Here is a 16,757-nt window from a genome sequence, read left to right as displayed (position 1 = left end):
ACTAATATAATTATATTTAATCGAGATGTGTATGTACAATGTAATGTATACGGGAGGGATATACCAGCAGGGGATTATTGGCTCTGGGTGAACTGATGTGACAGTGACTGTGCATTCTCTCTAGAAGAGTGAAGCACAGATAAGTGCATTTAAATGTCAGTTCGAATGGCAATGTTAAAATATACTTTCAAGTGCAGAGGTTGGAACATGGTACTGTCATATATCCCTGTATCCACTTGTAATGGCAAAGCAAAAGCTTGAAAGTAATCCCAGCATCCGATTTCTGTGTCTATGTGGTGCTCTGATTCTGCTGCTTAGACTGGCTGCTGTCCCACTCCTGACAGTGCATATCCTCAGCTGGTTGAGTCTTGCATGGCCGGTGGTGAGGTGGTTGCCACCCACTGTTTGACATAGTTGGTATGGCAATGCTGCACCTCAGCTAGCGCCAAGGCCTCCATCTGCTCCTTCCCGTCCAGTTCTGAGTGCACAGGGCTGTTACAGTCCGACTCCAGAAAGCCACTGTCGATGGTGTCCATGTCCAGCACGACGGCTGGGTAGCCATCCTCTGAGTGCTCGCTGATGTCCAGGGAGAGTTGCTCCAGCTCATTGTACTCGCCATCCAGATGCCACTCTAGGCTGTCAAGCCCCAGGGGAGAAGATGGGTCCCTGGAGGTCTCCGCCCTGGATGACACGCGGCCACCGCAGATCACAGCCTCCCTTCTGCCTTGGGCTCCCAGAAGCCTCTCACCCTCACTGCCCTCCTTGCTCTCACCTGGGCTGTAGGCCGGATACTCAAAACAGTCTCCACAGCTGCCCCTGTAGGGGTCTCGGGAGCCACCCAAATCGGCGTTCTCCTCCCCTGATACCGTCACTGTATCGATGGAGATGTGCCCAGCGGAGGTGTCCAGACCCTGGCTGCAGATGTGCTTGCAGGAACTGTGGAAAAGACCACTTCCCATTCCAGTCATGCAAGAGCTGTCCTCCCCCTCACACAGCTTCTCCAAGGATTTCAGCTGCTTTTCCTTCACCACGGGAACAACCATGTTCTTCTCCAGGAAGTCAGCCTCACTGAAGGTGAATGCAGGGCCCACCCATTTCTGCAATACAACACATGCCAAAGAGTGAACAGTCTGTCATTTGACAGCTCAGGGGATATGAGGCAATGATGAAAATGGTGAAAATGGTCTTGCTTGAAATTTAACAACACAAACTAAGAGTTATTTTGCATTAAAATGTCTGTCACTACTGTGCACATCATTTTGCATTGAAAAAACTTGAATTGAAAAATCACATTGAATGCTTGCATACTCAATTTGAGTACAAACACAAATTACAACCATTGTGAAATCATGAAATCTCTGGAGTGCTGCTGTATCTCCTCTCCTCTATCTGATTCAATGATAGGGATCTTGAAGCACAAGCTGTCAGCAGAAGTTTTACCACATGTTTTTTCTCTTTCAAAAGCAAGATAAAGTGACCAGAGTCACTGCTCTAGAATGTCAAGAGCAGGGTGATAAGCAGAGCACAAACACATCACACAGTGATCTTATGCATTGACCTCTGGTGCGTTACACTCAGCAGTCAATTTCTCAGCAGATGTGACCACAAAGTGCAGTGTTATAACAGGAAGTCAACCAACAGAACCTCTGGCCAGAGGACATATTTTTACACACCAAACACAAGCTGGTTTGTAAAAATGGCCACGGGCTTTCACAAACCATGAACAGAAATGCCTATAAATAAAATTCAAATGTCATGTGATCATCTATGGTTAGAACTTTTGTAAAAAAGGTCATTCCTTGAGCACATTTTTTAGAAAAAAAAAAAAAAAAAACGAAAACCTGGCTTTATGACCTGTATCATGGTTCCTACGTCAGATAATGTACAGCAACTGCATAAGTAACTCTGAATGTGCATTCCACAGTAGGCTCAGAGACTGTCATGATGCTGCTTACAACAGAAATGATAACTTTATGTATTTTTTCTGTATTTGTGTTTTAGTGTTTCAATTGCTTTGCAATTCATGAAAAAAACTGAAAGACTCAACATTGCTGTTCATGCAAAATGCAAAGGCAAGACTAGATACAGTATTTGTATCTGATTCAAATACCCTTCCCCATAAGTAAACCACAGATAATTACTATTTCCACTGTCAATCTTACTTGATTAGTAAAGTGTATTTCTGCCAAAACACTCCGTGATATACTGTGATGAACTAGGACACCCTACACAGAGATTACTCTGGTAGACAGGTACACATATTTGTGAGGAAAAGGAAAAAGCCACCATGCAGATAAAAATAGATGATATGTTAAAGGAATTCTGAGATGCCATCTGCCTAAAAGTTAAATATCATGTGCATTCGAGTAATCCGATGATGACTGCTAAAATGGCAGCCAAAACAAATGTATTTTCTAACTTCAGTGAAATGTAGTTTTCTTTTCATTTTATTTAAATACCGATGAAGGCATCAGTAACTAAAAGTAAGCACCCCTGACACTCTAGAGGGCACATTAGCACTGCAAGAGTGAAACAAGATATTATCAGGTTGTGGCCATCTTCAATTTACAGTAAAAAGGTCACGTCAGTTTGTTGAGCACCAATTAGAGTGCATACACAATACAACACCTGCACTTTGGGTTGAACTGAGAATAATTCAGCATCACACACTTCACACTGTGTATTTAGAGACATTTTGTTGCAAGCATGAAAATGTATGCATTTCCAATGTGCACATACAGTAATGTCATACTGCAGTATTTCTCGGACCTGTTTGTAGGTCTTTTTGTCAGTTTCAGTTCTAACTGAACTCAATTAATTAACTTCAGTCGTGCTGTTAACTGAATCTTTATCTTGGTTGGATTGGATACCATAAATTATTTATGAAAGAAATGTTCTCTTGGAGGCAGGAGGTGTTAAAATGTGAAACTAAAGTTCTCTTTTTTGTCCCTGGGACAAATTAGATTTAGTGTTATCAATTCGGTTAATTACTTATTCTTTAACTTGCGCTGGACCACACTGAACAACTAATTAATAACTTGCAAAGATGATCATTTATTGATACCAAACCTGAACCAAACTATCTGTTCTATTCCAGTACCTGCAAGATTGGTGACAGACAACAGAAACAACACTCGCTAAGTAAGAGTAGAAGGGGAAATTTAGAGCAAGAGAACATCATAAAAAGAAAGAATGCCTGCACTTAAGATCTGGTTTAGTGACACAGATGTCTTCGTCTTAATGCAATGCTGCCATCTTCTGGGAATTCTTCTAACAACAGTGCTGAAACGTTTCACTTTCCCTCGGCTGCGGAACAGTTTGGTATGTTTTCCTGTTTGGCAGCAGCTACGTGTATGCACTGTGTGGTTTCAAATATCTCACAAGTGCACAGACATCATTAGTAGTCACTAGAATACTCAAAACAGTAGCATGTACTCTGATTTATCAAAATTACAATTTTTTAAAACAATCATAATTACATAAAACGTTATTAATATATAACAGCTAAAGGAAATACACTAAATGTAAGTGTGATGTATCAAAACTAATAATGTCCCGATCCGAACTCAAAGGTCGGTATCGGGCCGATGAAGGCATCTTTTTTTTTTTTTTTTAACTGATCGGTATCGGCTTTTTGAGCACGAACCTAAGCCCGATCCTTTGTTTTTATGTCAGTTGTCACACATGTGTCGTAAACGGGGAGCAGAATTTGTGGCAGGACGCGGCTAAAATGTCTGCAGTGTGGAAATATTTTAAATTGAAAAACGAAAGCAGTCCAACAGCCGCTTGTAATGTCTGCAATGCGAGAATTTCGCGAGGCGGTAGTAACAGAGCTGCGTTCAATACTACCAATTTGAGAGGGCACCTAAAAATAAATACTTGACGGAATACAGTGCGTTCACTCAGGTAACTCAGGCAAAGGCTACACCGAAGCAACACACTGGAGGATACTTTTAAAAGGAGAGAAATTTCCTCGAGACAGCGACAAGGCCAAAAATATTACAGAGAGGGTAATTGAATTCATCGCTTTGGATGACCAGAGGAAACACTCATGTAACAGCTCCAATAAAAGCACTTCAAGAACTGCCCTTCCTTGATAATAAAAGAGTGCCTTTCAATTTTATTATTTTTATATTTAGGCTTTACTGTAATGCTGCTGCTCCAATAAGTAGAAACTGTTTTTTTTCCCCCATGTTCAAGTTAAGATGCTACACCACTTTTAGGTGGAATTGAGATTTTTGTTGTTCATTTTTAGTATACTAGTTTTACTATAATGCTGCCCTAAGTGGAATTGTGATTTTTATTTGTTGTGACTGTGAATATTAAAGTTAAGCTATTACAGAACTTCGAAGTGGAATTGTGATTATATTACTCATTTTGGGTGTTCTAGCTTTACTACTACAGTGCTGCACAAAGTGGAATTGATAAGAGCTATTTCTAAAGACATCTTTTAGTTTGTTTACTTGGTTATTTTGTTAAAAACAAATGAAAACCAATGCTGCACTAAGTGGAATTGTGATAAGAACCATATAAAATATTTTAGTTTATTTTGTAAAATAAAATAATAATAATAAAAAAACAGGAACAGTTTGGATGCAGGCATTTTTTTTCTTAATGCATTGCAGAGCTATTCAATTGTCAAGCATATACATTGGATTGATTTTAATAACTTTAATGTACTTGAAGTATGTGCTGTGCAACGGTATTATCTAGGAAAATACAAATATCGGATCGGGACTCGGTATTGGCAGATACTCAATATTAAATGACTCGGATCGGGATCGGGGGCAAAAAAACTTGATTGGGACATCCCTAATTAAAACCTTAGTGTAAAGCTAATTGACAAGTTCCATGCTATATCCCCCTAACCTGGAATATTTGTCAAATTACCCTCCAAAACTGTAAACAACTAAAAATAGTTCCTGTGCGCTGAGGTTCACACATCTGTGCTCAGCTAACAGCTCATGGTATTTTCCATTTGGGTGTGAACTGTTCTGACAGTTGGCTTTCACTGCGCCATTGAGACTGCCCACAATTTCCCCTCATCTACGGCATCTGTGCACATACAGTATGTGTGAGAACCCCCCCCCCCCACCCCGGTGCACGCCTTCTGTCTGACCCTGTGCTTCGATATATATGTAAGGAGGTCTTGTGGCATTACCTTGAAGTCCCCCTCGTAGGCGTGGTAGAGGGGTTGGAAGAAGAACTCTGGGCTGGGGATATATACCTGCACCTTCTTCAGCCAGAATCTGCTAGAGGGACAGAAAGTGTCATTTTAATCAGGACCAACAGGTTACCTGCTAATCAGATCCAGAGCCAGAACCAGAACTAGACAGCACAGAAGCGTGTAAATTACAGTAACCATGAGCTCATGGCATGAGAAAGACATACACAGACATATATGTCATACATGTATATATAGTGAGAGAGAAGGTGAGAGATGGAGTGGAGAGAGAGGGGAGGGGGAGAGCAAGAGAGATGTCATGGAGCTGCCATCTCAGGCTGTTTTGGAACACAGAACACAGGAGACCTAAGAAGGAAAATATGATGTGAAAATCAAAGAGGAGTGTGAGGTTAGGGGCTGCCCCTTCACCTTTGCCACCTCAAACTCCACCACCTCTAACTGACAGAAACAACTGGTACTGTGAGGTGTCTCGATTAGGTTATTATGAACAAGCCTCATCTCTGTTCTCATTTCAGTCTCGCTTCAATCCTTTTGGGTAGCTTTATCCCAGTGAAACACAAGAAATGTTTAAGATGGATTACAGTTCAATTGGATTTTGTTCAGCTGACAACTTGCTGACATAGCTTGCTGTGAAAAGCTTCCTACATGCTATCATTTGCATATGAACAGCCATAGTGCTAAGCTCTGGTGCTGTATCTCCTTTGTGGGTCTTTTGCATAATTTAAAATTACATCAGCCCGATCTCTTTCAGCCCCATATTACTTAATAATGTTCTCAATTTCAGATACAGTACAAGCTTATGAGTGAATTCATAAAGTCACAGTATTTCCTCTTTAAACTAGAAGGGCAAATTCCTTTTAAATGTTATATATATATATATATAAATGCCCTCTTTTGAACTGGTCACTTTCAAACTTCAGATTTTGAACATACTCCGTCCCCAAAAAACCATAAATATGCATTTTAGTATTTGTGGCTCTGTGTCAGAGTGAGGACACACACAAACACTCTAACCTCTGGTGGAACACATATTTACCTCTTTCACTATGCTATATGTTCATATATTTAACAGGGGGCTTTCAATCCTAAAGAGGGAAAATCCTCCGAAATACATGAAAGTCAGTGAGTCATATAACACTGGTTTCTGACAGAGTGCATACTGTGCTCTTACAAGGGGAAACAGCAGTTCACTAAGAAGGGGAGTCTTCCATCAGACATTTACAACACTGAATATGAAAAACATCAGAAATATCTGTCTGTTCTGACTGAAGACCCTTTCAGAAATGACATGTTTTGAAATTGAGAGAATGATACTGTCTTTTATTGTCTTTGTCTGTTATAGACTGGCACACTGAATATGGCAAATGTATTTAGACATGTCTCTCAAAAAATCAGGGTGGGTGTCAAGCACTCATGTTGTATCACAGGATGGCTCTGGGACAGCACGGATGCAGTCCACAGAGACTGAATTTATGCACATCAACTCTGCCTGTCAATGCAAGCAGTATCACATTGCGCCATATAAGTGGAGCGCTTTCTTGTTTATGAAATAAAAATCTTTGAATGTTACAGTCAAAGGCCCAGCTTCCTGTTCCTGTGTACCTTGCACTTTGCACCATGCCTCTGGGTCAAACGCTTTGAGAAATGACTTGCAGCATTTGTGGTTTTTTATATGTAGGAGGTTTAGCAAGGGAAAAGTGCATGACTAATCAGGTTAACTTTTTCAGACACAAAAGCCTCACTACAGTCAGAGACTTATAATTCTCAGTCCATAAAACCTGAGAGCTGCTGCCAGATGGCTTACAAAACATACTCAAATTGCTGCTCACTGACTGATGTAAAAACACATACATGGCTGCTCTTATGCCTACATGTGTCAGTGAGCACAGTTATGAGCACTGACATATTCTGGTAGAACATCTCTTCACAGGCAGCACTTGAATTTTAATACAGTGCGTAAATGAACATTACAGATTCAGCAGATCACCAATACCCACCTTCTTCTAAAGAAACACAGCACACAGGGCAGCACAATCAGGGTCAGAAGAAAATACAGCCTGTAATCCTCTTTGACACCTTCATCATCTGGAATTAAGAAAATATTCAAAGCTGATGCATTCCATCAAACATGCACAGACACATATGCGTATGTACACACACATGCACACTTGCACAAGCACACGCATACACACACACACATGCACACAACACAGACACACACACACACCGTATTTAGGTTAATCTCTGTGCTTCACCTGATGATAAGAGAAATAGTAAGATTCTAAGATCTGTGTGAAATCTTGCCAACTCAAACAGTCCTTACCTCTGGTTGTCCATTCGGCAGTGGGACTCCACTCACTCCAGTCTCCATGTTCATATGTATCAGGGTTTACTTTGGCTTGTACATCCACCATGTGTTGCTTACTACCTTGAAATATTCTGGTGGGAATCTCCAGATACCTTGTGTTTTCATGTTCAAAGAGATGCTCTGGTTCCTGTGAAGTCAGGAGAACATTATTATGGGAAATATTTTGTATGTGATATTGCCCCCTTGTCATAACTGCTTATGCTCTGGACTTCTGTGATGTTATGCACTTTAACGCAGTATGCATCAAACAAGAATACTTATAGCTAATGGGATTTAAATGGGATGTTCTGTACAGTATTCAATAAAACAGAACATGCAATTATCCAATATGCAGCTATAGACAACTAACTGTATTATTTCTTCCCTTAATTCTGCAGTAATTCATACATGAGCGCTTGTTATCAAATGCAAACCACTCCATCCATGTTAATTTTAAAAGTATAAGAACATATTGCAGATTGCATCAAACAATGTCAATATCTAGCTGAACACAGTATTTCAAAGGACTCTGATATGATGGTAACTTTCTTTTTTCAGGGAATTTGTGGTATTCAGCTGATACAGATTTACATGATTAATGGTAAATGATGGAATGGTAAATTAATGGTAAATGTAGGAAATAACTAATTAAATAATCATATAGCGACCCACAGCAATAGAATTTCTTACCGTCTTATCTTTTGATCTTATCCGTACCCTGTAGATCAAGTCTTCATGCAAGTAAATGTTCTCGTTCTCTGTGTAGACCACTTTCCACGAGACATTGTAAGTACCATCACTTTCTGTCAGTGTAACGTTGAAGGGAGGCTGCGGCTTTACTGTGAGGGTGATATCAGAGGAATTGGATGTCATGCTCACAGAGACCACAGCTCTACAGTGTGGACAAATATAGGACGAGCATGTGGATGTCCATGCCTCACGTGCTGGTTAAGTCAGAACTATAAGGCTATGCATCCAGAATTCCAATATTATTTGCATAAAATTACAAGAAATGATCTGTCAACTTTTAAGACACGTGTAGGGATCCCACAGAAAAGTCATTAGTAATTTCAGTTACTATGCACTATTTTAATTCTTTTTCTTGGAGGAATGAATGACATATAAACTGAGTTTTAGAGCAAGACATATGTGTGCAAAAAAAAAAAACAAAAAACGCATGAAATGAAAATACAGATGTAGTTTCATGAGATCCTATTACATTGAATGAATTGCTTCAAATGATTTATAGGTCTTTTTTAGGTGTCAGACTTCTCTTTTGAAACACACCTTGAGCGTCTCAATCAGATTTCAATATAAATTCAATGACAGCTCTTAAACGGTAGGTCTTAATAAGCTTGGCAAGATTTCTCATTTATTAATACTTCTACTGCAACAGCGTGATCAGTCAAGAGAGCAATAATGCTGTTGGATGATCAATCATTTCACTGGGACACAGAAGAGAAGATTTTTATAGTAAATTCTCCTCTAGCCTGATTTGATTTTCAAACTCAAAATCCAAATAGATTTGGGTGAAATAAGTAAACAATTGCCATGAAATTGAGAGGAAGACATTGCAGAAACAAAACTTAATTATATATTCAATTGCATGTATGTTTTTGATCCAGAAGAAAGAACAAACATGTTAAATGATAAAGAGTTTTTTGCTTACTGTGGTTGTACAGCAACAGGTGTGTGAAGTTGTCTGGTTCCAAACTCCATTCACCATTAGTGTTTTTTACTCGCACTGTGCATTCACTATCTGCACCAATTGAATACACATTAGTATCCAGCTGTATTTCACACCAGCGCTGGGAGAACACCACTTCACAACTTGCATGAAAGCGTTCAACTTCATCTCTGTTGAAGGAAAACAAAGAACATAACGGAACACTGAGACACATGCCATATTCAAAATCAGATGTAATTGAACCTTGTGTCCCGTAGCCATGAAACAGCCATGAACACAAACCCATTAAATTTCTTAACTTGAAGTCTGGGCTGTAAAAAATCCTTGTAAAATACATTGTGGTTCAAGACCTTCTAGAGTGAGGTCTCTTTTACTGGTCTTTTCTGCCCGATACCAGCCACATCTCTCTCATTTCTCACATCTTTCCATGACCACTTCTGTTTTCCCAAACCACATTGTCTGCAATTATACAGTAGAGCCGAGGTTGTGCTAACCATGTGAGGAATGAGTGTGTATTTATATCAGAAATGTGACTGTTGTGTCACCTGTTTCATTTCTACAAATACATACATGAATGGTGTCATGCTTGTGTGTGTCATTGTATTGTATCACATGGTCCAAACTTCCCTCTAATCTGACCTGTACATTTTTACAAAGCCGCATGAAGTATGTATTGTTTGTTGTTCCCTCTAGTATAGCTACATTAGGTACACACTGCAATTTCCTTTGTCATCATGGACTTACATATCCATCTTATCTAATAAATAATTGACAATCAGCAACAGTATGACCTATAAGACCATTTACAGATGATTGCTGACAGAAAAAAATGAAATGTGAACATTTTAAGATTATGAATTTTTCAACTATATAATATACTTTCACATTATTTATGACTTTGGGTGTTTGCATAGACTAAAAGGTAATATAGATCTTTCAAGTATAATTTAATAAAAAGCTGTTAAAATATTTACACTTTGCTGACTTCCTCAGATACATTTCATAGTTGGCCACTGATGTTCTTGTTGTTGTTATTGAAGCTTGTTAATCAAAACTGAGACTGAAAAACCTGTCACAAACACTTCACTTTTTCAAATGTCAGCATCACCACTTGGCCTTTTCGCTTACCCTTTCAGTTCCATGCTTGCTGTCTGACATTTAAAGGAGTGCAGCAGCCAATGGAAATGTACAAGTACAGTGAAAGTGTGCAGTCTGCTGCTCAGGCTAACTTGGAAAATAACGCGAGTAACAAAATGGAAATGCTCTGAAACACGTACGTGTACCAGCATTCTGCCTCAAGGTGATAGGATGGTGCAGGGGCTTGTCCTGAGCAGGAGCAGTTCAACGAGGAGATGTAGTCTGTGGTACAATTGACATTGCACGCACATGTAGCTGCGTGGAAAAAAAGAGCACAGAAACCACTTGTGTGTGACCAAAAGCTGGTGGCAGTTTCCTGTGGTAATGACCTGAATTAAATTATTTATATAGCTGGCAAATCAAGTAAACAGAAGGGGAATCCATTTTTTTCAGTGTGAAATCTGAATGACTTTTTTTTCAGGACAGATTCATTGATAAAAGAGTGTTCTCGACGCAGTAAACCACAGCAGAACCACTAGCAGTCCCTAACTCCAGGGACGATAATCCCATTGTGCAGGAGCAGGAGAGGTTGTTGCTGATAAATCAGTCTTGTTACACAACTTGAACATCCAGAACAGGCCTGAGTTTAGCTGTTTAGTTAGAGGGCATCTGTGCACACATAGCTGCAAGACTTTCAGAGCAAAGAGAGGACCTACTGTGTTGAATCAGGCCACAAAACACCAAAGAGATGATGGCAACTTGTATCCTCATGATGACGGGGTGAAAAGTATAGCTGAAATTTACTCCATTGTTGAAATCATTGAAGGCCCTGGCAATCTTTAGGCTAATAACGAACCAGAAACAGAAAGAAATCATTAATGAATCTGTATTTTGGTTTGCTCCCTCAAATAGGATTTATTACCTCAGACTAAAGACACGGTATATCTTTATCTTTAAATTGTTCTGTCAGTTTCTCTCTTCACAAGCAACTTTTTTGTTTCTGTATCTTTCACTTAAAGCCAACTCTTTTCAGTTCTCTTTTTCCTATGTTTGAATATAGCTGGAAATGAAGAAATAGACTAGCTTAGGATAGCAAGAGTAAATCAGACACAATGAAACAGGAAATTGATCAGTGTGCTTCTCTAGAACCTCTATTTATGTTTTGATCACATAATGAATAATAGAGATGAATAGTGAGACTGATTAGGGGGAAATTGCAGCTTTCCCTAAGTGTTTGATCAACCTTTTAAAATTAGATGCACATAATCTCTTTCCCCTTGATACAAATAAAAAAATAATATAAATAATGAATACGCTACAAGGCATGACAAAAGTTCATTCCTTATAGCGTATTTCTTATAGTTTCATTCTGTAAAGCTAGGGCTTATTAAATATTTGAAATTATGAGCACTGACGACCATACATCACTGGTGAGTACAGTGCAACAATGAATACAATAGCAACAAAAGTTTAAGTAAACAGAACTAGTCATTAGTTTGTTTATTTATGGCAGATTATAACATTGATTCAATTTATTTATTGGATAACATTTACTCAAGACAACAACTGCAATGCCTTACCTGTGTAGAATTAATGGCTTTTGTCAGTTCTGTAGAAAAAATAGTAAAGCACAATGCAATTATAATGCAACATATTTTTTGCATTAAGGTTTTTTGAAACATTTCATATCTGTGCGTCTATTTAGAAACAATGTTAGATACATTAGCCAGGCAGGTATGTGAAAACTGTGGTGAGGAAAAATTCAGCTCAACAGCTGCAGGGTGTTCTGTGGAGAGGCAGTTTCATACAGATGTGGTATCCAAATTAATCTTTGAAATTTTAGAAAATTCCCACTGAGTCAATACATTACTCTCTTTTGTAATCGCATTACTGACAATTAGACACCTTTAATAAATAAGCAATTTTTTCATATTTTTGCAGACATTGCTTAGATGAGAAAAGTAGACACTATTCCTTATGGAAAATACTTACACTCACACACTCACACATACATACATCTGTAAAATATTTATCTGCCCATATATATCTTAATTTTCACACAAATAATACAGAATCAATTATAGACCAAAAATGCTGGACAATATGAAATATGAAAATGTACTTATTTTTGTAGCCACACAGCAATGTTAATGGTTTAGTAAATGCAAATAGGTTGTGCTTTGTATTGCTACTTCATTTGTCAAAATGTAAAAATATTTTAATGGTACATAAAGTTACATAATGTTCTACCCAAAACATCTACAGCCCACCATTTAAAACATTTCAATATCATGAACACAACAAAGTTTACATGGGTATGAGAATAAAAGTAGTAACACTTGCTTTGAATTGACTACGTGTCTAATCACTTCAAAAATAGCAAGAACCGGTAGACCACTATACGTACCTTTATCCTACGACAACAAGTAGATATAGATGATAAACAGCTGTATTTGGCATCAGTTAATGTCCTGTCTGAAACGGCGATATGTTTTGTGTGGCAGTCTGGTCATTTTCACCAGTGCCTCTGTGCAGACTGACATCTTTCCGTTAATTAAGCAGGAGCCTTAGCGTCATGACTGAGGATGTGGTTACTGCTCTCTGTGCATGCTCAGACCGAAGCACCCACCCCACACTGTTCTGCTTTTGTGAAATAATCCATCTTCCATGTGAAAGCAGTGGGTGACACATCATATCGCTTCTCACTTTCAAAGGTCAACAGAAGCCATGAAAAGGACATTGTTTCACATTTTATGTGAAGGGAGTTTCAAGTTCGCTCATTCTAAGTCAGAGGAACCGGCATAAGGTGAACCATTTTATATGGCTGTCACATAAAATGGAGCACTCAGTAATCAAATCATTTTTCAGTTCCAGGAGCCTTTCAGAAAGTTTTGGCCAGCTGGTGAAATGTGAGGTTAGTTCTTCTTACTCTAATTCCAGTTACCATTATAAATACACTTCCTTGTAACTTGAATACACAGCACAGAAACCTAAAGAAGTTTTTTCTATTATGAAGGCACACAAGTCACAGCCTGACCTACTGATGGAGGAAAGATGTGATCACCCACTGAAAACTCTTTCAATGTGTTTAGACTCAGGAAGCACATATAGTTCTCACAATGTTCCCTCAAAAACCACTGAAACTTGCAACAATATAAACAAAATCAACTTACATGATGAATTACCCCTAAAATTGGCCTATGAGTTGTTCATGAACAAAAAACTGTACAGGTACTCAGTAGACGTACTTAAATAATGTTCAAGATGTTATCATCTTAAAATGTGGACCTTAGCTATCACTGACTTTTTGGGGTCACATGAACCCATATGTTGTTCACTTCTATTGCTGTAACTCACAAGGTTTGCATATAAGTTTGCATGCATAAACATATCTTCTTAGTACAGTACATACAGAACACATGCTGAGTCACTTTGTATGGCTAAATACCAAATAATGAGTTTGGGTGCATGTATATACGGGATATAGCCATAACCACATACGTGTGGCAAATAAGATTATATTTTTTATGAGATGTGATGAACTACATTTAGCTCTTATGCCTGTCACAGTGTATTATTGCTGTGACTATTTTAACAATGAGATGCCAAATGTCGCATAAAACACATTTACTCTAAGAAGTATTTTTTAAGGAATTTTATTTGAATCTCATCTTCAACAAAATAATTCAAGACTTTTACTTTGTAATACTGAGCATTTTTCCAGCATTTAGTAAATGTCTGAAACATTTATTAAATGATTCAAACATTCACAAAATAATTCATACATTTCATAAATGTTCCTTTACTTGAATTTAGTAAATATTTTATTTCATGCAGATTTCAGGCTTTTCATACATTTATATACATTTTTCATACATTTACTGAATATTCTAAAGGATGAAGACATATACTGAATATGACCTCTGTCCATCTGGCAAACATTACTGACTGGGGCAGAGAAAAGGAGGGTAATGACTGTACATTATTATTATTGTTATAGTACAGTATGTTCCCCAGCTCTGCTCTGATGAACTGCTATGAGATGACGATGGTATTGCATTGAATTATGTCCTATGCACTGTATCATCAGCCTTCTGGAAACTTGATTATCGCTTAAACATGCAATAATTTTACACCCAGCTGAAAAGATAGACTTGAGGATCCTTCCATGACTTTAACTGCCCTGAGAATGCAAAGAATGCCTCATTGACAACAGCAGGTTGTTTCCATCAACCACATTAACCCATGCCCAGTAGCCACACAAAATAGATCCTGCTCATGGTCAGCTGTTGGTGAGGTGGGGTTAAAAGTGTCTCACAACAAGGGCTCCTGAGTGATTCTGTCAACAAGCTGCTCCTCCTGTGCATAAGGTGGGTGAGACCTTCAGCCTGTTTTTGAAACCATGTCAGTCATGCCATCTGCCGACAATGATCAAGACCCCGAACAATTGGGTTTCATTCCACTGAGGATAGGGGTGGGCACATCAGCCAGGGTATCCTCATCTCACTGCTCTAAGGCATCATGGGATTTGTCAGGAACCTGTGAGTTGCTTAGAAGATGCCAATGGAGTAGCGCCTATTCTCCAGTGAGGGCCCACTTCATTTCACTGTGTTGCACTGAGTGACTTTCAGTGTTAAAAATAGCCGTTAGCTGCATTACGGAGGTGTTTGTGCAAAGGTTGTTGCAGTGAGATATGCCTGATTCCAAACAGGACTGGACAAAGGGGAAAAAGCATTAAAAAGTATGCCACTTCAGGTACAGCAGGCCATCTGGTACTTGATTTTTCCATAGCATCATTACTCTGTGTTTGGCAGAAGTGTGCATGTTTATGGAACCTATGTGGGGAGGAAGCAGCCAGCTATAACAGCAAGTATACTCCAGTGGGAACTTCCTCAAATATGTGTGAGTTTTAAAATAAATGTTGAAGATGTTTTGTCAGACAGAGACATTGTTTGCTGCATGAGAGAAGGAGGAAGAGCTCTTGTTTTTGTTTCAGTCACAAGGTCCTTTTTGTTTGCTGGAGACAAGTGACAGAAAAAAATACAAAACATGGAAAAGGAGAATCTCTGATTATCATTAACTTTAAAAACCAAACGAAGTAGGAGGAAATTAAAATCCACGAAGCTGGACCATTTTCAATGTTGCTAAGTAGCTAGGTGGTAGTTAGCGAGCAGGAGCTAATTTTTCAGTGAGCTGCAGTTACACTGGTTAGCTGTTTAATTTTGTGAGAGAAATAGGGTGGAAAAGAAGCACACAATCTGTAACTTTAATTTGGTAACACATTACATGTAAGATTACATCAGGTAACCTGAACAAATGTATTAGTAATAATGAATTGAAATTGAAATTAAAATGATTAATTGATAGATCTACAAAGTGTAGATGGGCTTATGTTGATGTAGCAATTAGTTAACAATGATTATGCATGAATACTGCGTGCTTGGTGTCAAATATTCCAAAAACTAAGTTGATGATTCACACCATTATAATTCCTTAGAAGCTGTTATGGCACATTAATTAGACATTAGTGTGAATTAGATATTTATTACTGAATGATTTTCACTTTACTATAGGTGCACAAAGGGCATGAATGTATGATGAAGTTCCATGGTTTGCTACTTAACAAACTTCGTCAAGCTGTGAGTGATAACTAGTTCATGTTAACTAATGTAACCTTAAAGCAACTTGTTACTGCAATGTAATTATTTTTAGACAGATCCATGTTTGCTGTCACCCTGTGTGGCTGGTGGAAACAACCCATAGCACTGTAAGAACAGTGCTATATCCATTTCATGCAGGGGGAGATCAATGTGACTCATTCCAACTCAACCTGGCCTCCTTATCAAACCACTGTTCCATGTAGGCACTGCCTACATGGCGACATATGAATGAATGAGCCAATGTTGAATTATATGTCTTGTGTTAATAAAAGGCATGAAACAATAATTTTATTGTGTTACTTTGCATGTATATGCTGTTCAAATGACGCCACAGCACACTGAAATGCACTAAACTGAAACTTACTACATCTACATCAGCACAATGATGTTTTTCATAGACCGGGGTGGGGAATACAAGGCTCACCAAAATCAGCACACTCTTTGGCACCCAGGAGTTTCCCACCCTTGTCATAGATTCATTTCTGCCTATTTGGGCCACAAAAAGATTGTTTTAACACAATAAGAGATTTGTTAAGAGAATGTTGTCATTTAAATGTTTGTGTCCCTCAGCAAATGTCCTTTGAATGTGTCTCATAATTTTCCATTATTTTTTAATCACCCCCGCCCCCCCCCAACCCAAAGCAACTGTTGTCCATTCTTAGGCAAAAAAGAGTAGTACACTGTGCCCAAGATACCACTTGAATATCACAACCACCTTGCCCTAAAGGGTGACTACCTACCATCCTCCTACACCTCTAGAGCTAGTGGGATGAAAATAGCACTCTCTTCTTATCATTATTC

General features: G+C 38.6%; 1 protein-coding gene across 2 annotated transcripts; it reads right to left on the bottom strand.

Moving 5' to 3' along the window:
- LOC118790492 (interleukin-21 receptor-like) lies at nucleotides 1-12,848 on the bottom strand. Of its 2 annotated transcripts, none has more exons than XM_036547430.1 (10): nucleotides 12,704-12,848; nucleotides 11,877-11,905; nucleotides 11,013-11,140; nucleotides 10,497-10,611; nucleotides 9,202-9,389; nucleotides 8,223-8,371; nucleotides 7,509-7,680; nucleotides 7,183-7,270; nucleotides 5,162-5,252; nucleotides 1-1,097 (listed from the first exon to the last, which is right to left on the bottom strand). In XM_036547430.1, exons 3-10 carry the CDS (start codon nucleotides 11,065-11,067, stop codon nucleotides 354-356), a joined length of 1,602 nt encoding a protein of 533 aa, XP_036403323.1. In that variant the 5' UTR covers nucleotides 11,068-11,140; nucleotides 11,877-11,905; nucleotides 12,704-12,848; the 3' UTR covers nucleotides 1-353. The 2 variants fall into 2 exon arrangements, with proteins under 2 accessions (XP_036403323.1, XP_036403331.1); XM_036547438.1 differs by having other exon boundaries at nucleotides 5,162-5,249.
- Between the last annotated feature and the right edge of the window lie 3,909 nt (nucleotides 12,849-16,757).

The sequence above is a fragment of the Megalops cyprinoides genome, chromosome 1 (assembly GCF_013368585.1).
Source record: "Megalops cyprinoides isolate fMegCyp1 chromosome 1, fMegCyp1.pri, whole genome shotgun sequence".
NCBI classification, from domain to species: Eukaryota; Metazoa; Chordata; class Actinopteri; order Elopiformes; family Megalopidae; genus Megalops; species Megalops cyprinoides.
Note: the sequence above shows the minus strand (reverse complement) of the source record. Positions and strands in the feature narration are given on the sequence as shown.

What these genes read in the sequence shown, in the direction of transcription:
- LOC118790492 (XM_036547430.1), bottom strand. Translation starts at nt 11,067, where the DNA reads ATGAGGATACAAGTTGCCATCATCTCTTTGGTGTTTTGTGGCCTGATT. An exon ending in CCTGTTGCTGTACAACCACA is followed by an intron (nt 8,372 to 9,201) that starts GTAAGCAAAAAA and finishes TCACCCTCACAG; the next exon opens with TAAAGCCGCAGCCTCCCTTC. An exon ending in CCTACGAGGGGGACTTCAAG is followed by an intron (nt 1,098 to 5,161) that starts GTAATGCCACAA and finishes GTTGTATTGCAG; the next exon opens with AAATGGGTGGGCCCTGCATT.